The sequence below is a fragment of the Acomys minous genome (genome assembly GCF_964271855.1).
Source record: "Acomys minous genome assembly, chromosome: 3".
NCBI lineage: Eukaryota > Metazoa > Chordata > Mammalia > Rodentia > Muridae > Acomys > Acomys minous.
In genome coordinates, this window is record NC_140485.1 from 27,175,854 (window position 1) to 27,203,431 (window position 27,578).

Below are 27,578 nucleotides of genomic sequence, written 5' to 3' on the forward strand. Positions count from 1 at the left end.
TCACTTCCTGTAGAGCCCCCCGCCCCTCAAGTTAACTTGCCCTTCTTAGCAGGACTCGCCTCTTAAGCCCCTTCCTTCAGCCACTGTACCTGAAAGCCTCCTGAGCATCCAGCACGATCCACCTTCCTCTCCTAGTATGTCCAGACTTGTCTGTGGTTTCTAAAGCAGTTTACATTAACACATTAAAAGTACCACAGAGGTTAGCCGGGCGGTGGTGGCGCACACCTTTAATCCCAGCACTCGGGAGGCAGAAGCAGGTGGATTGCTGTGAGTTCAAGGCCAACCTGGTCTACTAAGTGAGTCCAGGACGGCCAAGGCTACACAGAGAGACCCTGACTCGGGAGGTGGGGAAGAAGTGCCACAGAGGCTGTGCGTTGCAGTGAAAATGCAACAAAGGGCAACTTGGAGCCTGAATTTCCTTATCTGGAGACTGGAGAAGCTTAAAGGCAGTGTGTGTAAATACAATGACTGGCACATAGAACTCAGATTCTGCCATCTTTAAGCATGCTTCCCTTACACACACACACACACACACACACACACACACACACACACACACGTATGTGGAGTGTGTAAATGTGACAGGAGAAACCGCTAGACCATAGGCACTTACGATCATGCTTACACACAGGGACACACACACACTCAGTACTGAGAGGAGGAAGACACCGTGGAGGCGCACTGCCCTGTAAGGCTACCCTGGTAATAAGGAGCAGAGATAGATGCGCAGGCGCAAACTTTGCCTTTAAGAAAACAGGATGGGTGAGTACTCAGGGCAAGCAGGGCACTTGCTGCCAAGCCTGATGGCCTGAGTTCCATCCCCAGGGCCCACAGGAGGAGGGAGAACCAACTCCCAAGAGTTGTCCTCTGCTCTCCACATGGGTGCCGTGGCACATGTGTGTTTTACATTTATGTATTAATTTACTATGAAAATAAACATAATAAAAAAATTTTAAGGAAGACCAGCCTGGTATGGTAGTGTACACCTGTAATTCCATCATTTGGGATGTGGAGGCAGGAGGCAATGAGAAGGGAAGTGACCAAGAGGACACAGCATTAAAAAATAAGGAGATGTTGCTGGTCAGTGGTGGTGCACACTTTTAATCCCAGCACTGGTGAGACAGGGGCAGGCAGGTTTGTCTCTGAGTTCAAAGCCAGCCTGGTCTACAGAGTGAGTTCCAGGACAACCAGAGGTACACAGAGAAACCCTGTCTCAAAAAAAAAATGGAAGAAAGAAAGAAAAGAAAAGAAAAAAACAAAACAAAAGGGGGGGAGAAAAAGAAGGGCAAGTCAATCATGCAGAATCCCCAGTGCCGTGTAAGGGCTGAGCCGCGCATGATAGTACACGCCTGTAGTCCTAGCAATCCCAGGAGGAAGAGGCCCTAACTCAAGAGGGAGAGGTAAGAGTGTGTCCTTTGCAGTGAGAAGGAAAGAAAGTCACAATGGCCATGTCTGGGGAAAAAAATTTTCACAGACAATGCAGAACTTAAAAAAAAAAAAGTACGAGTGTTTTGATTCCATGTATGTCTGTGTGCTGCATGTGTGCTGCATGTGTGCTGCATGTGTGCCTAGTGCCAGTGGAGCCAGAAAAGGGTGTTGGATCCCCCTGGAACTGGAGTTACAGGTAGTTGTGAGCTGCCGTGTGGGTGCTGGGAATCAAAGCCCAGGTCCCTTGGAAAAGCAGCTATACAGTCAGCAAAGGACTTTGACCTTGACGGAGAGAAAGGATATGCTTGTTTCCTAGGCCTGCCATAACTGATCACTACAAACCAAGTAGCTCGGAGCAACCCCACCTTGTTCTGTCTCTGGAGTCTAGATGTTCAAAACGAAGATGCCGACACAACCGAGGTTCCTTCAAAGGAAGTGATGGCATTCCATGGCTTGTCTCTGTCTGCCTCCATGTCGCTGTATGTTTTCTGTTCATGTATGTGACTCCACGTGGCTTTCTTTGAAGGTTACATATTTGATTGACGGCCCACCCTAACCCAGCATGACCTCAGCTGACCTAATATTTGTAACGATCTAATTTCCATATAAGTGCATAGTCTAGGGCCTACCTGCATATGAACTTGGGAGGATGCTAACCCACTCAGTACAGAGGTAAATTGACAGTGTGACAGCTGGTTGCTCTAACCGTGGGAAGTTGAGGCAGGAGAATTGCTGCTAGTCCAGCCTAAACTACACACTAAGCTGCTACAGTATGAGACCCTGTCTCAAGTGTTTTCTAAAGCAAAGCCACTCCATTAAGCAAGCCTCAGTTTAGACTGCCCAAGACCCATGGGCTCAAGAAAGAAAAAAAAAAGATTGTGAAATTACTGTGGCCCTAAAATTCTGGATCTGCATAATACATGCACACCCGCAAACTTTTTGTGGTACTGGGGTCCGGACCTAGGACCTCACATATGCTACACAAACACTGTATCATAGAGATATATCCCTGGCTCAGTCCTTAACAGTAAGGACTCTCTTCTGTGGAGCACTGTCATTCATAAATATATATTGTATGTCCTCATTAATATCTACTTACTCGTGACTAATTTATATTTTTACTATACATGTGAATATTTCATTTCATTATAAACACTTAAGATGCGCTGACTAATTCTGGTCCCCTCGGCCTCATTGTTCCAGATGAGTAAAGTTAAATGTATTTGAGGGGAAATGCATTTCAGATTTCCAACAAAATTGTTTTCTAAAGCAAAGCCACTCCATTAAGCAAACCTAAATTTAGATTGTCAAAGCCCCATGGACCCTGGAAAGCAAGTTGTTGGATCTCATAATGAGTCTTGAGTCGCTGCAGTTGGAAATGGCTGCCTCTCAGCGGGAGCCTTGTGCTAGATTGCTGTACGGGCAGGAGGGAAGGGGGGAGGGAAGGGGGGAGGGAAGGGGGGAGGGGGGGAGGCATATGTCTAGAGACTCTGGTCTTTAAGGCCGTCCTTCGGATTTTAGCTGGAATCCGTACTCTTGCCCTTCACGCACGCTTAAGTTGTGAATTCCTGTCAGCCATAACTTGTAAAACTCAAATCAGTGAATTGATATATGTGGACACATCTCCCAGTGTCCCGTAGCTAATGAAAATGTAAATGACTGGGGTGGGGGTGGGGGGGTGTTCGGCTTAAAAGTGAAGACAGTCCAGAGATTCCGAGCCTGATACTTGAGCATTGGCAGTTCTCTTTAATATTCTCCATTTTGTTGTTGTTTTCTGTTGAAACACCCTCCCCGTAGAGCCCTGCCAGGCCTTGACCTTCAGTCTCCTTCCCTAGCTGTCCCAGTGCTGGGACAGGTGTGCCACACGCACCACAGCTGCCTTGACTGCCAGCCTTGACGGTGAAAACTTTTTACACAGCTCCTCCACAGAGGCATTGCTTCCTGCACAGAGCTCTCAGCTCTCCTTAGTGTGAAAACAGTCGCTAGCCCACAGAACTGGACCTAATCATTCAACTCAGACTCTGTTTCAGTCCTCTTTGTCGTTCTGGGAAAGGTGAACTTCAAATTGTGTTTGTTAAATATAATGCTGTGTGTGTGTGTGTGTGTGTGTGTGTGTGTGTGTGTGTATGTGTTACTGGGGATAAGACCCAGGGTCTTGTAAAAGCCAGATAAGCACTCCTCCACTGAGCTACAAGCCCAATCTTTAATTTACTACATTAAAAAAAATAAGACCTGGGCATGGTGGTGCACGCCTTTAATCCCAGCACTCGGGAGGCTGAGGCAGGAGGATCTCCATTAGTTTGAAGCTAGCTTAGTGTACATAGTTAAGTTCCAGGTCAGCCAAGGCTATACAGTGAGACCTTACTCGGCACTGTAGAAATGTCTAGGCCTCTATTTACATAAACATGATTTGTATGTTTTGATAATTAGCTACAGTATTAGTTAACTTCAAGAAGGAAATATATTCTAGCAAACACCTTTTTCAAAGACAGGACTTGCCAAAACAAGGTGCTCTAAAGATAAGTCAGTGGTCTAAGAAATCTTAATTATTTCCTTAATTAGGTCAGTATTCGATGACCCATTCATCAAAGTCTTTGTACTAATGCTCAATTTAAGGATAGCATCTCAGCCTGTTCTCCCAGCCTCCCTGCTGAGATGAAATTGTTCTCCACGCCTGACTGTCTGCCACACCCCTCCTCAGCAAACACTGTGTGTTCTGCTACTTGGATATGTCTTTATCCATACTACTCAACTAGTTCTTGTTGAAAGTACCCAACTGTCTATAATTTAGATAAATCTATAAAAACAACTCCCATTTGAGATCCTTCCACCCATTGCGGTGGTCTCATCGCCCTCCACCACCTCGCTCCATCTGCCCCTCCAAATTGGTCGGCCGTGGACCTCACTGTCCCATAGCCTTTAGCTGGAGTTCTTCTCTGTAACACGCCTGCTCTTGACGAATGATCCCTGCGCTGCCTTGTCCACTCCTAAGCCAACAGATTCCTGCAGCCCTCAAAGCTCAGCCTGCGAATCACTTCCGGTGTGAGTTCTTTCAGGAAGCGCCACTCTTCCATACTCCTGTTATGGCAACATCCATCCAATTGTAATTCAAAAGAGATTCTTCCCTTGCCTGAAAAGAAGACTGACCCTCTAGTTAATGGAAAATTGAGAGAACTATCCCATCAACACACTCTCTCTCTCTCTCTCTCTCTCTCTCTCTCTCTCTCTCTCTCTCTCTCTCTCACACACACACACACACACACATCTTTTAAAAAGTAAGTAATTTGGCTTCAAATACTACACATTTCTCAGTTTAAAAATCTTCAAATATTGTTGACTGAATAACTACTTTCATAGGTTTTGAAGGTGTCTTTATGTGGTTGCGATGTTTAACGTTGACTGTCCTCAAATCACCGAAGAGAATGTCTGTGAGGAAAATTTCTAAATTACATAATTGAAGTAGGAAGGCCTACCCTAGCCTCTAGCTCACAGAGATCCACCTGCCTCTGCCTCCCTGGGTGCTGGGATTACAGGCGTACATCAGCACTCCCGGCTATAGGGTGGGATTCTAACCAAATAAAAAGGAAGAAACAAGCTGAGTACCAGCATCCATCTGTTTTCCTGGCTGGGGATACAATGTGCTCAGCTGTCTCATGCCCCTGCCGCGGTGCCTGCCTTTCCTTGCCGATGTCGCTGGCAGGTATGTTTGCCTCAGAAAAGAAAAAAGTAGCTAATACAGTGCATTCTTCCCGCTTCCAGCAAAAACAGTTTTCCAATTGATGGGGGCTGGAAGAGCCCAGGTCCAGAAGAGTCAGCAAGACCATAAAAGAGCTCAAGCAATGGCTGTGTATGTGTGGATGGCTGTGTGTTTAGAGACACAGTCAGAGAGCTGCACAGCCAACTCAAGCTGCACGGACAGATGGAGCTGCAGTTTGCTCCTACAGGCCACGTGAAGGCCTTACAGGATGATGCTCATTTGAGATGAACGTGTGCTTGGGGACGATGCAGACTCAGAGCTGAGCCCTGCATCCTGCTTGTATACTCTAGGATATCTTACTTTGCTAAGCCTCAGTTTCCCCTTTATAAAGTAGGATTAATGGAAATCTTCCTTGTGAGATTGTTAGCACTGAAAACCACACTTACTAAGTTTCCTGGGATGTGACGTAATGGTTTGACGTTCCACCCACATGCCCCAGAGTGCTGTTGTGGGCCGTGGCTTACAGTCAGTGACTTCTCCAGGAGAATATGTAAAGGCCTGCTATCTTGACTTAAAGCAAAACAACTGAGTAGCCACCCCAAGTCCAGGCCTCTCCAGCGTGCAGCCAAGTCAGCGGAAGAGTTATGCCCCAGCTTAGCATTTCCCTCTGGCCCCTCGGCATGGACACTGATCCCAGGAACTTCTTCCATGCTAACCTCTATCTCAGAGTCTCTTTCCAAAGCAACCAGACCTGTGACAGGTAGCAGTGCATATTACCATTAATCGCCTGCTGATCTGAGATAGTATAGCGCTCAAAGATCTTGGGTACCTTGGCCACATATCAGGAATATGCATGAGGAGGTTGGATAAAACGTCAGACTAAAGAAATACATGTGCAACTTGCCCGTTAAAGGGTATTTGGCTATTTCCTGGTGTTTCAAGCATCCTGATGCCAGTCCACACGAGCCTAGGAGCACAGAAGTGGTTTTTGCCGTTCTTCTGAAAAGAGCTTGGCGGTAAGGTTTATATCAATATAATTAAGCAAGTGTAGTGATTAGCGTTTTCCAATATTGAGCTTTTAATTCCTTCTCAGTGACAAGGGCCCAGTCAGAGGCCTTCCAGGAAGCAGAACTGTTCTCCTTGACTGTGTCTGTGCACTGGCAGCGTAAGCAGTTATTTTGGAGCTCGGCTTGCATAGCTTTGAGAACTCAGTGGCCTTTAGACTGGACTTCCTGTCTTACTCAGCAACACACACACACACGTACACGCACACGCACGCGCGCGCGCGCGCCAAGTATATCCCACAGAGTTAAAGCAAATTAGACAAAGGTGTGTAGCCCTAAAACTAATCCTGTGTGTGGTGGTTTGAATGAGAATGGCTCCCATAGGCTCATATATTTGAATGTTTTATCCCCAGTTAATCAAGCTTTTTGGGAAGGATTAGGAAGTGCGGCCTTGTGGAAGTGGACTTGTTGGAGTAGGAGTGGCCTTGTTGGAGTGGGAGTGGCCTTGTTAGAATGGGAGTGGCCTTGTTAGAATGGGAGTGACCTTGTTGGAGTGGGAGTGGCCCTGCTGGAGGAGGTGTGTCATTAGGGGTGGGTTTTGAGGTTTCGAAAGCCCATGCCAGGTGCAGCATCTTTCTCTACCTGCTGCCTGTGGATCAGGATGTAAAGCTCTCAGCTACGGCTCCAGCACCATGCCTGTCGGCTTCCTCACGTGGTTATCGTGGACTAACCCTCTAAAACTGTAAGCAAGCCCTACTTAAATAAATACTTTCTTTTACAAGAGTTGCCTTGGTCGTGGTGTCTCTTCACAGCAAGAGAGCAGCGACTAAGGCACTGTGTTAATTTCCAGAGTTAAATCAGACTTGGATTTGTACAAAGACAGCATCTCCCAAAACAGCCCTGCCCTAGCTTGCGCTTTCCCTGTTTTCCCCTACACTGATTTCACCACGTAATAGAGTTGAAGACCCAGGAGGAGCTAGCTCGTACAGTAGGATCAGGTGTTGCCAATTAGCCTGGTGCAGCTCACTTAGTAATTAATCAAAAAGTGCTTCCCGAAGATCATGTACAAGGACCTAGACTGTGACCTGTGTGGGCTCTCACTGGATGCCAGACTTCATGTCTCTCAAAGAAAGGTGGACACAAACGCACAGGGCCCCCGCAGGACAGTGTGTTTAACTGGCAGTGGGCAGTGGACGCCATCTTCAGCGGTGGCATGTCACCTAGGTTGTGAGGCAGGCCTGAGCTGACCTGGGGCATGGGGTTTGACATGGACGTGCCAGTGACCTTGCTGAGCAGAGGCTCTTGCGCTCACCCCCCACCCCCACCCCATCCCGCCCAGACACAGAAGAGGCAGCAGCCACACATCTGCAGCATCCAGGCTGCTCTCCCTACTCTCTGCATCCCACCTGAAGGCTGGGCCCTGGGTATACCTGGAGTATTGAAAGCCGAGCCATCCTGCCCCCTCCCCTAGTGAACATTAGATGTATTTCCAGGGCCAAGAATTATTTATAGACCAAGGACACCCCTTGTGCCTCACATCTGTCCATCTGTCTGTCACAGGGAAATGTCTAGACTCCTCACAGGGTGAGAGCTTCACATGATAGTGCTTGCTGTCTTAGGCCTGCTACAGAGGAAGTTTCTAGAGTTGAATAATTTTTTTTCTTTTCTTTTCTTTTTTTCCCCCAAGACAGGGTTTCTCCGTGTAACCTTGGCTGTCCTGGACTCACTTTGTAGACCTGACTGGCTTTGAACTCACAAAGATCCACCTGCCTCTGCCTCCCGAGTGCTGGGATTATCCAGCTGAGTTGAATACATTTTAATTGCTCTTTCAGTTTACTTTGAGTAAGAACCCTGAGGTTTTGTTGTTTTGTTTTTGTTTTATTCCCAATTAAATAAGCTAGTAATAGCCGGGTGGGGTGGCACACGCCTTTAATCCCAGCACTCAGGAGGCAGAGGCAGGTGGATCACTGTGAGTTTGAGGCCAGCCTGGTCTACAAAGTGAGTCTAGGATAGCCAAGGCTACACAGAGAAATCCTGTCTGGAAAAACCAAAAAAAAAAAAAAAAAAAAAAAAAAAAAAGCTAGTAATAAATATCTTAAGCATCTACATTGCTAAAGCTACTTTATCACCCTGTAAGAAATACTAAAAAGTCAAGCATGATATCACAGGCCCGGCGTTGGAGGCAGGAGACTAACAGGGTTGAGTCCAGCTTCTGCAGATGTTCTGGGCCAGACACCCTGCTGTGGCAGAACTGGTTGACAGGCAAGCCCTTCTGATGATGCCTGCAGCCTTTGCCTCCCCAGTGACCAGGTTCATAGCAGAAATGTAATGAGTGGGACAGGGTTTTCACACTGCGTGCACGTGATCTGCACCCACAGGTGTGTCAGGGACCTAAACCCGTTTTCTGGCCTGAGCAAAGACCACCAACAGGCCTCCCAGTGGCATTTGACCTACAAGATCAATGTGCCGTGGTGGAGAATCAGCCAGGCTCCTGGCGTTTTCACATAGACTTGTGATCGCTGAGACAAATGAGCTTCTACATTTAAGGATAAGTAAGAACAATGCCTAAGTCACACCAACCCTCCCTCTTCCCTCCACACACACTTTCCACTACCAGGAGCTACATGGTCGGTCACCTGACGCCACGGCAGCCTTCTGGCACTGCCATCTAGGTACTAGGTGCCAACCTGAGCCCCATCTTCCCTTGCCTGACTCCTGACTGCAGCCCTCTGCTGCGGGAGGTGGTGTGGCCAGCCAGCAGAGGGCCTTCGCCGGCTCTCCCGGCATGAGCTTCCTGCTCTTCGAGCTACAGCCTGGGAAGTTCTGGGACAGATTTTGTTGGTCTACAGCTAAGCAGAAAAAGTGAGCTCTGGAGCCCAGAGCTCAGCAAGAGTTCCCTGCTTCAAAGAAAACGTACACGAGTGCAGCAGGTGTCGAGGTTAGGCAACCTGTGGCCCCCGCTCTCAGCACCCATGGCCTCAGAGAGCCAGGCTAGGCTCAGTGTGGTACTGCAGGGCAGAAGGGGTACTTTAGAAATTGTCACACTTTTCTGCTTTACTCACATGTGCATGATCCGGAAAAGATGGGCTAATGTGTTTGCTCCTCTGTGACATTGCAGAGCTTCCACACGGCATCTGTGCCTGCTCGCGCGCGCGCGCGCGCACACACACACACACACACACACACACACACACACACACACACAGGCCCTGACACTGACAAAGAAGCTGGGGAAGCCTTGGTGTGTAGAAAATTTAAATTTAAGCTAGAATGGTGGCCGAAAAACTGCCCCATCCCTGATGCCTGTCCATCTTTCTTACCCCTGCCTTCTCCCTCCATCATCTTACCCCTGCCTTCCCCCTCCATCATCTTATCCCTGCCTTCCCCCTCCATCATCTTACCCCTGCCTTCCCCCTCCATCATCTTACCCCTGCCTTCCCCCTCCATCATCTTACCCCTGCCTTCCCCCTCCATCATCTTACCCCTGCCTTCCCTCTCCATCATCTTACCCCTGCCTTCCCCCTCCATCATCTTACCCCTGCCTTCTCCCTCCATCATCTTACCCCTGCCTTCCCCCTCCATCATCTTACCCCTGCCTTCCCCCTCCATCATCTTACCCCTGCCTTCCCCCTCCATCATCTTATCCCTGCCTTCCCCCTCCATCATCTTACCCCTGCCTTCCCCCTCCATCATCTTATCCCTGCCTTCCCCCTCCATCATCTTACCCCTGCCTTCCCCCTCCATCATCTTATCCCTGCCTTCCCTCTCCATCATCTTACCCCTGCCTTCCCCCTCCATCATCTTACCCCTGCCTTCTCCCTCCATCATCTTACCCCTGCCTTCCCCCTCCATCATCTTACCCCTGCCTTCCCCCTCCATCATCTTACCCCTGCCTTCCCCCTCCATCATCTTACCCCTGCCTTCCCCCTCCATCATCTTATCCCTGCCTTCCCTCTCCATCATCTTACCCCTGCCTTCCCCCTCCATCATCTTACCCCTGCCTTCCCCCTCCATCATCTTACCCCTGCCTTCCCCCTCCATCATCTTACCCCTGCCTTCTCCCTCCATCATCTTACCCCTGCCTTCCCCCTCCATCATCTTACCCCTGCCTTCCCCCTCCATCATCTTACCCCTGCCTTCCCCCTCCATCATCTTACCCCTGCCTTCTCCCTCCATCATCTTATCCCTGCCTTCCCCCTCCATCATCTTACCCCTGCCTTCCCCCTCCATCATCTTACCCCTGCCTTCCCTCTCCATCATCTTACCCCTGCCTTCCCCCTCCATCATCTTACCCCTGCCTTCCCTCTCCATCATCTTACCCCTGCCTTCCCCCTCCATCATCTTACCCCTGCCTTCTCCCTCCATCATCTTACCCCTGCCTTCCCCCTCCATCATCTTACCCCTGCCTTCCCCCTCCATCATCTTACCCCTGCCTTCCCCCTCCATCATCTTACCCCTGCCTTCCCCCTCCATCATCTTACCCCTGCCTTCCTCCTCCATCATCTTACCCCTGCCTTCCCTCTCCATCATCTTACCCCTGCCTTCCCCCTCCATCATCTTACCCCTGCCTTCCCCCTCCATCATCTTACCCCTGCCTTCCCCCTCCATCATCTTACCCCTGCCTTCCCTCTCCATCATCTTACCCCTGCCTTCCCCCTCCATCATCTTACCCCTGCCTTCCCTCTCCATCATCTTACCCCTGCCTTCCCCCTCCATCATCTTACCCCTGCCTTCCTCCTCCATCATCTTACCCCTGCCTTCCCCCTCCATCATCTTACCCCTGCCTTCCCCCTTCATCATCTTACCCCTGCCTTCCCCCTCCATCATCTTACCCCTGCCTTCCCCCTCCATCATCTTACCCCTGCCTTCTCCCTCCATCATCTTACCCCTGCCTTCCCCCTCCATCATCTTACCCCTGCCTTCTAAGGTCCCATAAAGGTTCCCATTTAACTCCACGTGGCCCAGATTGGAGAAAGTCATGATTATTCACCCACAAGAAGCTTCATTTAGTTCAGACTTCAAATCTCTATACTTCCCAGTGTGGCTGGATGGAGAAATCGGAGACTCATGAGGGGTCTTTCTACATGCTGCCTCCCCAGTAGGGTGCACCATGCCTGGCTCCATCCAGGATGGGTTAAAATGAAATGCTGTCCCACCCAGTGCTGATTATTGGAAGGCAGATAATGTAGTTAATCTTAAATGGTTTGGTTCACTGGCCCAAACTTGCTTTCTGCTTGCTCTTTGGTCTCTTACTGAAGATAAGTCAAAACAGAGACCCAGAATCCAGTGTGCCAAGGAGCAAAAACATAAATGCTCCCATCCTTGGTTGCAGAGTAATTCTCAGAGGCTCATGGACCATTCTGTGCACCACACAGAGAAAACAAATGCCTTCTCGTACGTGCACTGTTATTTTCAATATGTGTGTACTGTTGTGATGGATGAAATACAAAGTTGCTTTTAGATACCTGTTTAATAAGCTACTTTGACCCGATAATGTCTTTGGGAAGAGAATACCCTCCAAGTTTAGCTGGGGATAAGGGCTTCGGTGCTCTGCCTTGGCTTCCTGACCTGCAGATAAACAGGCTCAGGCTTGGAGCTCTGACTTTGAGACTAAACTAATCATGAATCAGCACAGCTGCCTGTTTCTCCAGGATAACCAAGGACACAGCATTTGTCTCACACTTTTCCCTACCCCAGGCTTCTGTGCAATTGGAATTTAGCTTCTACGGCCATTAAAACTCATGCTAGCTGCTCACAAGGCAGTAACTAGCACGGTGCAAATAACATTTGTAGGGGGAAAAACAAAACCAAAAACACCATAGCGGTGTCTTCCACTCTTCCATTCCAGCTGCTCTGAGGGAAGTGCTAGCCTAGGACAAGCAGACTGCGTTGCCACACTTCCTCCCCTCTGAGAGGACTCTAACTGGGAGTGTAAGCTTGTCTAATCCTCTGCAGCAGCAACAAGGAGTAGTGAACAGAGCATCCCTGCTGGTGGTGGAGCCCTTTGAGAGACTGGCTTGTGATCCACCAGCTAAAAGCCCCAGGATGACTCCTGGGTCTCAGTCTTGTTTCTGTTGGGAGACCAAAGAGTGTCCGCTTTGGCTGCTGCTTCAAGAATGTGTTGTAAGAGGGAGCGTGGGGGCCAGTGGAGGAGGAGGAGGAGGGAGAGGCACCTTCATGTTACTTCCTCCTTTAATTAAGCTGTGCTGCATTCATCTTTCAGCCTCTGCAGGAATAAACTCCTTATGATATTTGCTGAAAGACTTAGCATCCTGCCCTAGTTCTTCCACAGTATAGGGTAAGCCAGCAGAAAAGGAGAGGTGAAGGGCGAGCCTTTCATGAAAGTCTTAATAATGCACCTGGTGTTGGAGCGGGGCCAGGCCGGTCTGTGACTACCTGTGGACCAGGGCTGTTTCACCAGCTCTTTGGCTCTGGTAGGACACCATCAATTGGCTGCAAAGTTACACATAAACTTACCAAAGGGCATGTGAGATGAACTGCAGGGACAGCGTGGGACGGTGGCAGACAGGAGCTTTGCAGGGCTCCCTGTGACCGGACAGTTCCCTGTAACTCATTGTCTTGCTGGCTCTCTTAGGGCGCCCAGGCAGTCTGGGAAGTAGAAAACTTGAGTTCTGTCTCATGTAACCTTCGAGCCAGCCTACCTTCTCTTGATTGAGTAGTTTATTCCGCAGATGCTATGAAGTCCTGCCCTCCTTGTATAAGATCTTCCACTAAGTTCTGGGGGAGGCTCCTCAAAAGGAGCAGGGGAGAGAGAAACACGGGGAGAAGTCAGCAAGGTAACTGAGTGTTGCAAGGGTCATGAGGGCCATAAGCAGGGAAGCGAAAAGCAGAGTTGGGGAGGCTGGCCGTTCTGTAGGGGGAGGATCTTTGCAGGGGGACACCAGGATCTCGGACTAGTAGGGCGAGAGGAACCACGGGAATTGTGTCCCAGACAGAAGTGCAGAGACTCAGACACAGAGGAGCCTTAGCTTGTTCGGGAGCAGAAAGGCCGTTGCAGACTGGAGGGCAGAGGATTATTGGGGATGAGTGCAGAGAGGGGGCGAGAGCGAGGTTAGGTAGGACATTACAGGCCCTGCCCAGAGCTGGGACTTTAATCCAAAAGCATGGGAAGACAGTCACTATGTTAAGCAGAAGTGAGTAGTGTAATTAAAGATCCCTTCCACAGCGCTCCTAATAGATTGGAAACAGTTTCCGTTAACGTGGACCTGGGTAAATAGCATTAGGTTCACTAGACTGTATACAATGGCTTAAAACTCTGGGACACAGCCACGTCACTACTATAGAAAGATTTGCAAAACAGCTCCAGGAGAAGACAGAACAAAAAAACAAAGCCAGAAACAGTATATAAAAGCATGGCATTTAGAGTGAGGCTCGGGGAAAGAGCCCTTGTGAACTCCTGCATCCCCAGTGCTAGGGGGAAATGTGTATACGTGCATTTTATGGGCCAGCAGATAAGGGTGCCTGCAACCAAGCCTGATTGATGATCCAAGGTCCAATCCCTGGGCTCATGTGGTGGGAAGAGAGAACAGACTCCCAGAAGTTGCCCTCTGACCTCCACACATCCACTGTGGTATGCACACACACTATGTACATTTTATCTATTTTAAGAAGAGGTGACATCCATGCCTATAGATGTACCTGTGTATAGACTATTACGTGACAGTCTGTTTGCAGGCTGCTCCTAGGAAGACCATGGGGGTGGGGCTAGGAGAAGCTGGAGACTAATACTATAGCGTATTATTTTGCACTTGTGAATAGCTCATACTGTGCCTGTGTTAACTGTGTTAACTTATTCAGCAAACAGAAGAGGTTATGTCTAAGTTGTGATCACTCTAGTTAGTGTGCAAAGGACTGAGGATGGCAAGAGTGGAAACGGAATGTACTAGAAAGTTCAGGTAGTAGTCCAGCTGCCGGACAGGCGTGGCTTGACCTACGGAATGGGCGATGGGGATGAAGAACGGTGACAGGTTCAAGACTTCTGATACCTCTGTGGTGGAATGTTGTTGAGTTTCTCCCAGGTCTAAATGCCTCAGGGTGGCAGAGGCTGTGTGAAATGTCACACTGTGGGGGACAACCATGGGCATGCACTGCCATCATATCCACATGCAATTCATAAACTATCCTTATAGTTATAAAAACAAAGCCAAAAGCCAGGCATGGCAGCTCTGCAGAAGCTTGCTGCCCAGCCAGTCTGGCCGAGTCAATGCACTTCAGGGTCAGTGAGAGCTCTCGTTTCAAAAGGAAGACGGTCAACATTGACCTCTAGCCTCCGTGTACACACACACACACACACACACACACACACACACACACACACGTATGTGCAAGCATCACCCTGAGGTATACAGATTTCTCAATGGAGCTTGTTTGTTTTGCAGAGAGATGCTAAAGGCCAGTACCTGTTTGACCTCCTGTGCCACCACTTGAACCTACTTGAGAAAGACTACTTTGGGATTCGTTTTGTGGACCCAGATAAGCAGCGGGTAAGTCAAAATTCAAAGCACAAACACAGCATGGGGTTAGTCAATAGGCATGAATCTTTGGCTGTATGTGACTCTTACCCAAGGTTCCACCTCAAGACTCAGGGACCAGCTAGACCCTGCAGCTGGCATCATCCCCTCAAATCATAGCACTGAGCCTGAAAGTCACCTGAACCAGAGTTCAGCTGAGGAGACCTGGCATTTCACAGGGGCCTGAAAGGCAGCAATTTGCGATGGGTACCCAATAGAGGCAGAGCCAATGTTGAGATCATGAAGCCCAGTGCACAGAGGGGGCATCTCTTGCTTCATTTCCAGAAGACAAGCTGGCCTCCATTGCAAGCAGTCTTGTCCTGATTAGGTAGAGCCTAACTGACATGAGCCATTGAGCACCTTGCAAAGTTCTTTCTTTGCTCTCTGCAGTAAAAGCGGCTGCAGCCTATGGGCCTTGGCCAAGACTGGTATCTCAGAGAGAGACAAGTGTGTTTCCCTCGGGCCCCTGCATCGTCTCCAGCATTAAAGTTTAAGTTCCAAGAGAGGACCAGCAGCCTGCATCATCCATCATTGTCTCCCAGGGAGCCAGTGCAGGGCCTAGAATGCAGTTGCCGTTCAGTAAGCATTTGCTGACAGAATGCGTTGATGATGTGTGGTGCCTTGATGCTCACCGGCATCTTCCCAGCCTGCAGACACCTGCATTTCTGCAGCTCTGACTCATCGTCCCTTTGCTGACTGTGAGGATGTGCTATTTGGCACCCCCTGGGAAGTGGGAAAATATGCAGACACATGCAGGCTGAATGTTCCTGCTCACCCACCACCCATGCTCATCAGCCTCTCTCCAAAAACATCACCACAGATGCTACAAGGCTTCATAAACCCTGTAGGGCCTCCTTTCTCTGGTCCAGGACTTCCTCCCCAGCTCTGAACAGGTCTGTCTCCGTCGTCACAGCATGTCTTCGGACACTAAGAAGGGACAGCATGCCAGTGCTAACCAGAATGACAGGTGCTCAGGGGGAGTGGCTATGCCCTCCACCATGCCACAGTCCAATGCTGTTTGTCCTTTGGTTGTCTGGGCCACTTTGTCCTCCAGATCCTGTATAGGGTTGTGTTCTAAAGACTCTAAGATACCTGCCATGCCTGTTTCCTCTGACGAGCCCTGCCCCCGCTCTGCACATACTTCTCTTACCCCTCTCTGCCTGGCAGAGCTGTGAGCAGCATCTCACTGTTTGGAGATTTACCCTCAATGTCTATCCCTTGCTCCACTCTGTTGACAATGCTGTCTTTAGCTCTGGGCCTTAATGTGAGGCCACCAAGAGCCTGGATAGCAAGAAACCATTCTTGAGAAAGTGGTAGGGTTGTTTTTTGGGGTTGTTTTTTTGTTTGTTTGGTTGGTTGGTTGGGTTTTTTGTTGTTGTTTTGTTTTTTGTTTTGTAATTGGATTTCTCCCTTAAGCTTTCTCTCTTGAAAAGGGGAGGGGGGTGGGGGCCGGAGGCATAAGCACTAGGACGTCTTCATCTCCCCCAGAGCTAGTGGTATGAAAAGTAAAAGGGCAAAATGTGTCTTGTTGATTATTTTTTCAGTTAGGGCAGAATGTCCTTGAGGAGAAAAAAGGATGCATATGCAGTTGTTTATCCTCCTTTAATCTTGATTAAGAGATTGGGTAACACTTTATGCAGAGTCCCTGTAAGCTAAGCTCAGCAGCAGACTGATGTAGACTGAGCACCGAGTAGTGCCTGGTGCTAACCCAAGAGCTCCACGCTTGCTCTATCGCACAACCCTTAAGGCCAATGGTAAGACACCGGGTGAGTAGATAAAGACAGGTTGTCCAGCCAGGGTAAGTGACAAGGCCAGTCTGGAGCCCAGGACCGTCTGGTTCCGTAGGCTGTGTGGTTTCTAAGGCACCATGCTGAAGTCCAAGGTAGCTCAAGTGGGGTGATTCTGCGTCTCAGAAAATAGGCATCGGGTATAGAAGCCTGGGAGAGTCCTGGGAGGCCTTAGGTGACCTGAGATGAGGACTCGACCGGTCACATTGGTCCTCCATCATTGCTTGCTCACTGAGTGTCCTGTGCCTCCTACCTCCGCTCCTAGAGGAGCTGCCTCATCTGTGCCTTGCTGTTTCAGCTGAGCCTGAGCCTCTGCACCCTCCTTGATCTTTCTTGCACCCTTTCAAGCCTCACAAGCATGAAGAATGTTCCACTTTGACCCGTTTCCCTCTGAATCTCACCTCCTTTTCCTGATCCTGCCTCATGCGATCAGTTTGCTATTAATTCTGAGACTCGGTCTATAAGATATTGCCACCATATTGCTGGGACAACCTCAAGATCTCTCCACTGGATCTCTAAAGTCCCTCAGATGGCATGTGAAGCTTTCCAGCTCGCCCTGATGTTCCCCAGCCTCAGGCCTCTCCACAGTCCGAACAAAAGCTGCCTCTTGCCGCTGTTGGCAGCAGGGGAGGAGCCTCTTTGTAACCGAGCTCATGTGCCCTCTGCTGATCACGCCTCATCGCTTCTGTCTTCTCTTATTTCTCTTACCTGTCAGCCTGGGGGTGTCCTGTTTACTGCATCTCTGACACTTGCTGTGTTCCTTCTCACGATACAGTCCTCGTGTGCGTTGAACCAGCCAGGCCTCCCGCACCTGCCCAGGCAAAGGCCGCATCTCCAGTTGCCTCTCTGCAATTGCACCCCTTGCCTCTGCTTCCCGGCGAGGCAGCGCTGCGGTGGGCCGTGTAATGTGAGAGGGGCTCTTAACCACGCTGAGTGGCTGTAATAAGTTGCCAGCCTCGCGGGAGCTCAGATCAGAAGAAGCAAGAGAGCAGAATGTCAGCCCAGATTATCCATGTGGAGCTGACAGAACTGGCTCTTAGTGGGCCCATTAACTACATGACCCACAGCCCGGCCCAGAAGGTGAGAGCTGGGAACTGGGGGAGGCCAGGATGCTATCTGCGTGGCCTTGGCTGCTTTCCCGCGGAAGGGCTCTGCCAAGATAGTACACTAAGCGGAAGTAGCCAAGAAAGAGGGCACTGTGGAACCCTTCCCTTTGCCCATTCCACAGGTACACAATGCCCACACGCTATGCCTCGGTAATTATACGGTAACCAAGTGGTTCCCTGTCTTCAGGCAACGTGCGGCTAGCATCTTTAAGCTACTCCCAAGCAGTTCGATCCCCAATAATAGCAGTTCTAGCTGTCTACCAATTGGCACGTTACTTGCCTAATGTAAGAGCCACAGACATCAGTACCCACAAAGATTTGAAAAACTGATCCGCAGTTATCTGGAGCTGGAGAGATGGCTCAGCTGTTAACAGCACTTTCTGCTCTTCCAGAGGTCCCGAGTTCAGTTCTCAGCACCACATTGGGCAGCTGACAACCACCATTAACTCCTGGCCTCCATTGGGGCACAGAGAGAGAGAGAGAGAGAGAGAGAGAGAGAGAGAGAGAGAGAGAGAGAGACAGAGACAGAGAGAGAGACAGAGAGAGAGACAGAGAGAGAGAGAGAGAAAGGGGGGGGAGTGGGAGAGAGAGAAATAATAAAATTTTTTAAAAGAGAGAGATTAGAATGATCTCATTGTATTTTTCCCCAAACTCGAGTGCCAAGGGGGGAAATGAAAACTGTAGTGTTACTATAATCTAGTATATTATCCTGCACATTGGTTACCAATAGTTATCCCAAGAAACTTAGATACTGAAAAGCCATGTGTGCCAGGAAACCCTGGGTACCACAAGCACTGGCTACCTATGTCACTCAGACAAAACTGAAAATATCTAAGGAGGCATCTCTACGCCCTCTCCATTCTAAAATCTCTTCCTGTCAATACTTTTTAGAGTTGCCACCACCACCCTCCTCCCAACTCCTTTGCCAACAGAGTTGGTATTTAACCCAACGCACACTCAAGCGTGAAGCCCAGCAGCTCCCTTCTCAAGCCAAGCCAGCTCTACATACATGCCCGCGGGCCTGCCAGGAACAGGCCTCAGAGCTTTGGCACCCTGCTTTGGGATGTGTCTCCTGGAAGCCTGGGCTGGTTTTCCCTTCACAGCTGGTCCATCTTGGTCGCTTGTTTCAGAACACCGCTTTCCTCTCCAGACCTCTGTTCCTAAGCTTTGAGGCCTCCTCCCTCCAGGCAGATTGTGTTCTGCCTGGCTGTCTCAATTGGAAAAACCAGGTTGCACGTGACCCTGCTTCTCAGGAGGCTTCTCTTGTCTTGTGCTCTCTGTTTCAGCACTGGTTGGAGTTTACAAAGTCAGTGGTGAAGCAACTGAGATGTGAGTATTTGGGAAGAAGCTAGGCTTTCCCCCGGGAGGATGGGAGGAAACCCCCAGGGGCTGCAAGGCTTGGTCCACACATGTCATTTTCTACTGTGGTAGTGCACAGTGGCTCTACACACAAAGGGTTTTTAAGTTATTTTTCTGTGTATGGGTGTTTAGCCTGCGTGTATGTGTGTCTGTGCACCGTGTGTGCCCTTGTGGAGGCCAGAAGAGGACATGAGGTCCCCTGGACCCGGAATGACAGATGGTGGCAAGCAACCATGTGGTGCTGGGAATTGAACCTGGGTCCTCGGCCGGTTCTCCTGATGCTCGGCCTTCTGCCCGGCCCCACGAAGGGATTTTTTTTTTTCTTTCTTTTTTTATGTTTTGGGGACCTATGCATGCCAGAAGGAGGGGAACCCAGTCGTCTCCTTGAGAGTCTGTCCTAACAGCCACCTCTTTCTCTGCAGCCCAGCCCCCCTTCACCATGTGCTTCCGTGTGAAGTTTTACCCTGCAGACCCCGCTGCCCTGAAAGAGGAAATAACCAGGTGAGGCTGACCGCTGTTCCCAGCCACTGTGGCCTGTGCCGGAGGGTGGGGACCTTGGATTTGGAAATGTCCAGCTCTCTTTGGAGGAACACGTCCTAGGTAGAGCCTGTTTCTGTGGATTGTCGCCTCCCACCTTTTCCACTCCGGCCTCTGGAGGTGGAGCAGCAGGAAGTCCCCCATCTTTTGAGCCTCTAATTGCTCACTCTGCAATAGATCTGGAGTAACTAATTAGTTGTTCAAAGGCAGCCTTTCTGTTGCCTATACTGTGGCTCTGTTGATGGTTTTGGAGAGGGCTTTGGTGTTGCTGTTTGGTTTTAGGCTTGGGAAATACCAACCTGTGACAGAAAAAGTGGAAAACACAGAGAGTATAAACCCAAACAGGTAGAGCCTCGTGTGCTGTTAGTGTGAGCAGGTGCACATGTTAATCCCACTGTGAGAGAACAAGACTGGCCAGGACAGTGAACACAGGCCAGATCCATACTCGGGATTCCCAGAGAATGGCCGCAAATCAGTGCTTAGAAAGGCAAACCCCACAGGCTGTGTACTTCCTGCCCTCGTCCAATGGGGCAGGCATACATCCTGATGTACATCCTGCCTTTGTACCTCCCACCTACGTGTGATCAAGCACACTCTATGCAGTTGGGGCAACCAATCTTGTTTACAGAAGTAAAAACACCCGGTTTGTTAACTTATCTGTAACAACAGCCCACAGCATTCCAGAAGGCTATCTGTACTTGGGCAAGTGGGGTTTACAGGTTAGAGGCATTTTTGTTTTATAGATCTCTCAAGCACAGTAATTTAAACTTAAAGCATAACGTTTGCCCTCACACATTGTGGAACTCGTGTTCTGGAGCAGGCATGCTATGAGCCCCATCTCTTCTGCTGGAGAAAGAGAAGAGGTCTCCAGCCCACAGCCAGCCCAGCCTCCCAGGGCCCTGTTCGTCTAAACCAGATTCATGCCAAGCCTCGCCTGAGAGATTCAGAAGCTCTGTGTCACTGGGATCCTACCCCCCCCCTTTTTTTTTCATCAGCACACCCCTGGTGTTGACTTGTGGCCAGTTGGGAACACTGAAGAAGAAAGGGTCTTGCCAACTCTAACCCCTCCCTGGAGAAGGCAAAGTCAGCAGGGAGGTAACTGCTGTCACATAGACAGCTTGTCCCATAAAGCCTTGAGATCTGCTCTGGGTCCAAAGAAAGGAAAGACGAGGGGATGCAGAATTCTTTCCGTTACTGCGGAAGAGCATGCCGCGGGCCTTATATCAGCTGAAATGGGACCGAGGGCTCTCTCAGAAGGGAGATCAGGAAAGGGAGAAAGGATGAGAAACAGGAAGTAGTGCAGAGAAAACAAGGAAGGGGGTCAAGAAGGGCAGATGGCTTCACAAGGACCTCAGTGGGGATTGAGAACCTTCTGGAGTCAAGAGCAAGAAGGCTGCTTCCCACACGTGCACAGAGCTGTGTGCAGCCACCAGCTGTAAAACACAGAGGACAGCAGCATGAGGGCTGTGGGCGCTGATCATCTTCCTGGGACTGAAAGTGACTCCTACCGTCTTAATGAACAGCCGTGCAGCTTGAGACAGGTCCGCGGGGACAGGCCCACTGTGTTCATCAGCTTGAACAGAGAGTTTTGTCAAAGCACCACTCCTTCTCGTGACCTGAGCCCCCTTCTCTCTGCTGAGAGTGTGACCCTGTCCACTCCTGTCCAGCTCAGACCACACTTACCACTTTCTGTCAAGGCCAGCACCTCACCTCCTGCTGCCACCAGCATCACCTGCCTTCCATTTCATTGGCCCTACAGTGAGGCAGAAAGGGACTGGTCTAACAACATGGTGACTGCCCTCAGATACTGGACGTTCTTGACTTTTAGGAACTCGTGATCCAACTTTTTAAAAATCAAATGTAACTGTGTTATCTTAACAAAAGAAGCCGCAGAGGCCTGTAGCTCAAGTCCAACTTGTGTTCCCTCTTGGCTGCAGGACTTGGCCGTTCATTATTCAGCTTTGCTGACCTTTGGACAGTTCACAGAATGAGGCTAGTAACACCTGCTTCTGCAAATTGCTGCATTAACCAGCTTACTAGCTTCTTTTTTTGCTTGTGTGTGTGTGTGTGTGTGTGTGTACATGAGTGTGTGTGTGTGTGTGTATATATATATATATATATAAGTGTGGAAGTAGGTACACAATTACTCCCATGCAGAAGCCAGAAGAGGTCACCAGATCTTTCAGTGCTAAAGTTACAAACTTGTAATATGGGTGCTGGGATCTAAACGCCAGTTCTTATGACTGTGTAGCATTTAATCCTAACTACTAAGCCATCTCTTCAGCCCCTTTCATCACTATCACTATCACCATCACCATCATCACCACTATCACCATCACCATCACCATCATCACCACTATCACCATCACCATCATCACCACTATCACCATCACCATCACCATCACCATCATCACCACTATCATCATCACCATCATCACCACTATCATCATCACCATCATCATCACCACCGCCGCCACCACCATCTCCTTCTTCCTCCTCCCCCTCCTCCTCTTTCTCCTCCTTTTTGTCATCATCATCATCATCCTTCTCCTTATTCTTTGTAAAAGAAAACAAAAGACAAAATAAGTTAAGGCCTGGGCTGGAGAGATAGTAAGAGGTTAAGAACACACACACTGCTCTTGCAGAGACCTGCATTTGGTTTCCAGCACCCACGTTGGGTGGCTCACAATTATCTGTAACTTCAGCTCCTCCAGGATCTGACACCTCTGTCCCTTAAGGACACCTGCACACATTGTGCATGCATGCACTCATACACACAGGGGGGGGGGGGAGAGGGAGAGTTAAAATTAAATATTTTTGAAAATTTAGAGGTTGGAGAGATAGCTCAGTGGTTAAGAGCACTGCAGGCCAGGCGGTGGTGGCACATACATTTAATCCCAAGACACAGGAGCTAGAGGCAGGTGGATCTCTGAATTTGAGGACAGCCTGGTGTACAGAGTGAGTTCCAGGACAGCCAGGGCTACACAGAGAAACCCTGTCTTGGAAAACCAAAGGTGGGGTTGGGGGCAGCACCAGCTGCTGCACTGGAGGACCCAGGCTTGACTGCCAGCATCCACGTGGTGCCTGACAACCGTCCGTGACTCTAGTTCCGGGGGGTCTCCAGCCTCCTCGGGTGTCAGGCGTACATCTGGTGCAAGGGCACACACACAGGCAAAACACTGATACACATAAGAACTTTTCCTTTTTTTTTTTTTTTCAAGACAGGGTTTCTCTATGTAACAGCCCTGGCTGTAGACCAGGCTAGCTTTGAACTCACAGAGATCTGCCTGCCCCTGCCTCCCTAAGTGCTAGGACTAAAGGTATGTGCCACCACTGCCTGACATAAAAACTTTTTTAATTAAATAAAGAAAGTGAAAAGTTTGAGGCCAGTCAGGCTCATGAAAGACTGTGTCCTGCACTGGGTCTTGGGGGAAGCTGGAGGGAGGTTTTGTGGATGGTTATGACCAATAAAACCAGCTAGCTCACAAAAACAAATAATTAAGTATATTTGTAAAATAAGCATTTATTATCACAGATTCTGTGGATCATAAATCCAGGCAGGACTCAGTTTGGTTTAGGGTTTTTTGTTGTTATTGTGTTGTTTGTTTGTTTGTTTGTTTTTTGAGAGTGTTACTATGTAGCCTAAGCTGGCCTTGAACTCACAATTCTCCTCCCCCCAACTCCCTAGTACTGAGACTTGCAGCCTTGTGTCACCACACCAGTGGAGGGACTTAAACTTCTGGATAGACTTCCAGCCCGAGGGAGCCTTGAACTGAGTGAACTCAGTGTCACTCTGGTGACATGGCCTGTGTCAGCGCAGCTTTGGGATCGTAGCCAGTCCCTTCACTAAGTCAGCCGACTTCAAAGACAGTGGCAAGTGCGCCAGCACTCCGCCACCTCATGCCTCCTCCTAACCGTCTCAGACAGCTTCCCCTCACACTTTACCTCACCAGCCTTCTTTCCCTGGGGCGCAATTTCTTCACATCGTCAGTGGTATCAACCATGGAGTGCCTGGCCTGACTTACAGTTTTCATCCCTCCCTGGGCCATTCCGTGAAGCCATGGAATTAGCTCCAGGATTCCCAGACACCTCCCTGCTGGTGCTGAGAGCGTAGGTACCTGCCCCAGCCTCACTCAGTACCTGTAATTTATTCCTAGCTTTCCCCTCATCTCATCAGCCCCACCTTGCTGCCAAACTAATTTAGCTGTCAGTGTGTCAGGGTTTTTTTTTTTCCTGGCAATCTCGCACCTAAATTTCACTGCAGTCTCTGCCATTCCTGAGAAGTCACTTTATCCATTGGGTCCTTCCCCACAGGACAAATTTAGTTTCCAAATCCTGATTAATCTCCGGTGTCATTTAAACAAAAAAAAAAAAAAATAGAGTATCTTGTCTAAACAGGTGACAGGGCCAAGAAAAGGGAGAGTTAGGCACCAGATTTTGCTTTTTCCCAGGGACTGCAGGTGGATGAACTTTAAGAGATCAAGAAGGAAGCGAGTGTAAGCACAGCTGCACCTCACCGGGAAGCCGAGGGCCAGGCACACAGCGCTGCCTAGGGAATTCGCTAGAAGTAACAACTGTGTGCATCAACACATGGAGTCCCCAGTCATTTATTCTTTCAGTTAATATTATTTGAGCCTCCGCTGGGCTAACATGGATTGCCAAACTTTGCTGGAAAGGGACAGAAAGTGAGTGTTTTGGGCTTTTGGAACCATATGGTCTCTGTCACAACTACTTGGTTCTCTCAGTGCCTTTCGGAAGCAGCCATAGATGATTCGTGAATGAGTGAGCAAGACCGTGTGCCCGTAAAATTTGATTCCGTTGGAAAGAACAGCAGCGCACCCTGCGTTGCCAACCCCTGGATAAGAAGTCAGGAAGACCTGGGTTCAAATCGCAGGGTTTTTTTTTTTTTCCACTTATGAGGCAGGGCAGACAGCAGTGCCTGTCAGCACTCAGTTTCCTCATGTATGAAAAATGGGACCGAGGGGCTGGAGAGATGGCTCAGAGGCTAAGGACTGCTCTTCCAAAGGTCCTGAGTTCAAGTCCCAGCAACCTATGGTGGCTCACAACCATATGTAATGTGATCTGGTGCCCTCTTCTGTCCTGCAAGTGCCCATGCATGCAGAGCGCTGTATACATAATATAAATAAATCTAGAAAGAAAGGAAGGAAGGAAGGAGGGAAGGAAGGAAGGGGAAAGAAAAAAATGGGACCAAAACGGCAGTTACTCATGGGGTTCCTTGAGGCTTGAATAAGGAAGTGTGTGTGCAACAGTAGAGTGTGGGGCACAGTGTGCACTCAGAAACAGGGAGTGGCTAACATTAGTGTTCTGTGTGGGTGTTGCTGGCCTCCCCTTCCTTTATATGTAACTGTGACAGCAGGGACTGTGTTCTGTGCTTTCGAGTATTTTCCCTAGTACCTGGGAGGCAACTGGTACCTTATGAAGGACAGAAAGAGATAAGCAAAGTCTTTTGTTGTTGTTGTTGTTGTTTTGTTTTTTGGGTTTTTTTTGTTTGTTTGTTTGTTTGTTTGTTTTCGAGACAAGGTTTGTCTGGGTAGCCTTGGCTGTCCTGGACTCACCTTGTAGAACAGGCTGGCCTCGAACTCACAGCGATTCACCTGCCTCTGCCTCCCCAAGTGCTAGGATTAAAAGCGTGCACCAGCACCTCCCGGCCGAGATAAACAAAGTTTTAAAACAAAGCCAGAGGCCAGTGAGATGGCTCAGTGGGCAAGCGTGCCTTGCTGAGCAACCCTGATGACCTGAATTCCATGCCCCTGGCATCTGAAATCCCAGGCTCAGCACCCCTCCCATGCGGTGTGGGGAGGGCTGAGTGGAAGCTTACCTAAACACTACAGCCGCAGAGGAGAGACCCTGCCTCAAAGGCAAGGTGGGCAGGGTCCAGCAGGAAAAGGCACTTGCTGACAAGCCTGCAGCTCTGAGTTCAGTCCCTGGCACCACGTGGTGGAAGGAGAGAACCAACTCTCACAAGCTGTCAACACACACGTGAATAAAAACAATAAAATCTGTTTTTAAAAATCACGTGTGTGTCTGTCTCTCTGTGTGTGTATGTGTGTGTGTCTGTGTGCACGCCCAAGGAGACCAGAAGCAGGCATTGAATTCTCTGCAGCTGGAGTTCCAGTCAGTAAGCAGTAGCCTTGTGGGAATTGAACTCAGGTTCTCCGAAAGAACAGCAAGCATTCTCTCAGCCCACGCCAGGAGAGAGCACCAGATCTCATTATAGATAGTTAGGAGCCACTGTGTAGTTGCTGGGAATTGAACTCAGGACCTCTGGAAGAGCAGCCAGTGCTCTAAACCTCTGAGCCATCTCTCCAGCCCAAGGGGGTGGGGAATATATGTGTGTGTGTGTGTGTGTGTGTGTGTGTGTGTGTGTGTGTGTGTGTGTGTTGTGTGTGTGTGTGTGTGTGTGTGTGTATGTATGTAGTCATGTGTGGCTGTCAAAGTCCATCAACCTTCATCTCAGAATTTGTGTAGTTGAGAGTCGAGGGGTAGTTTAGCTGGTAGCTTCTGGCTCTAAACCTCTGAGCCATCTCTCCAGCCCGAGGTGGAGGGGGAAGAATACACACACACACACACACACACACACACACACACACACACACACACACGGCTTGTTGCTGGATCCTTTTGTGAGCTCATGTCCTCATCTGTAATGACTCGTTTTTCTAGAGTATACTTGCTCTTCCCTCACTCCCTGCATTTGCCCTGCCATTGCTTGAGAGTTTTTGCAGCCTGGCCCTTGAACTGCCTACAGCTGTCCCACCATCCAAAGTCCAAAGGACCCCCAGCTACAGAGAGCTGCCACACATTCCAGCTCACCCAAGCCATCTGCCACGGGCCCACCCATAGCAATGCCTTGTAAAGCAGCCGACTTGTGTGTGAGGGAGCCTGGCACTTTGCATACAGCAGAGATCAGAAAGGAGCTTTCCCAAACCACAGGAGCACCTCTGACACGATTCCCTAGGGGGATGTTCCTCGGTCTGCGACAGAGAGAGTCACCATCCAGATTTGTGGGTACTGTTGGAAGCATCTCCTTTAGTCCAGGATGTCCTGTCCCAGATCTCAGTCATGGATGGGCAGAGCAGCGAGGAAGGGATGAGGTATGAATGTAAGCCAGGAAGTGAGCAATGGTTGGGGGCAAAGGTTCTCCCCACACCTGCCAAAACCTGTGGAAGGTGGGAGTCGGAACAGTGAGAGGCAGGGAAGTGCTCGCTCGCCTCTCCCACACACCGTGTGGCATTTCACTGTGGGAAGCAGAGTGCAGGCAAGATGGATTTGATAGCTCCATCTTAATTATGCACTCTGCATGACGCCAGTCGTTTCTTGGCGTATGTTAGGGCCAAGTGGGCTTGGTAAAGGAGAGGAAGGGCTCTTGCAAACCCCCAGGGAGAAATCCTTCCTTCCCTTTGGCTTGGGGAAGGCACCGTGTATTGATGTGCTCGTAGGGGTATGCTTGCATTTTTTTTTTCAGACTCTGCATCTTGTGTGCAAGTCACATGAGGAGCTTGGTAAAAGGTGCAGCTCCAAAAAATGCCAACACTGCCAGCCTGGGGCTATACGTTGAGTGGCAAGGCCCCAGGAGACATTAGATTGTTCCTTGACCTTGACTGGTTTCCATTTCCTAAGCCCAGAAGACACTCCCTACGTTGCACTCCAAACATTGCACTGTGGGTGGCCCTCTCTTTGGACATTTTTTTACATGAGTAACTGTTATCCAGAAAAGCTCTAAATTCTGCTGGTCCAAATTAGTGGAACTAAAGGAATTGTGGGATAGTTCCGTTACTCCTTGCTCCCACAGGGATGTTGTAGTCATGTGTGGCTGTCGAACAAAGTCCATGCCCTTCATCGCAGAATTTGTGTGGTTGAGAGTCGAGGGGTGGTTTAGCTGGTAGCTTCTGACTCCAGAACAGTCATGAGGGGCCTGGGACGTTATTCATCTGTGGGCATTCATGTGACTGTTAGCAGAAAGTGTCCCCTCCTCACCATGGGCCTTTCATTTTTGTTGTTGTTTTGTTTTGTTTTTTGTTTCTCAAGACAGGGTTTCTCTGTGTAGCCTTGGCTGTCCTGCACTCACTTTGTAGGCCAGGCTGGCCTTGAACTCACAGTGATCCCCC

General features: G+C 49.4%; 1 protein-coding gene across 7 annotated transcripts in view; it reads left to right on the forward strand.

The window, feature by feature from the left end:
• FRMD5 (FERM domain containing 5) overlaps window positions 1–27,578 on the forward strand; it is a 263,034-nt gene that overhangs the window by 203,605 nt on the left and 31,851 nt on the right. For all 7 annotated transcript variants that reach the window (XM_084774313.1, XM_084774316.1, XM_084774310.1 and 4 more), the window contains exons 2-4: window positions 14,529–14,633; window positions 18,840–18,882; window positions 19,335–19,413. In XM_084774313.1, the coding sequence (XP_084630439.1) occupies window positions 14,529–14,633; window positions 18,840–18,882; window positions 19,335–19,413 (227 nt within the window). The remainder of the gene's footprint in view (window positions 1–14,528; window positions 14,634–18,839; window positions 18,883–19,334; window positions 19,414–27,578) is intronic.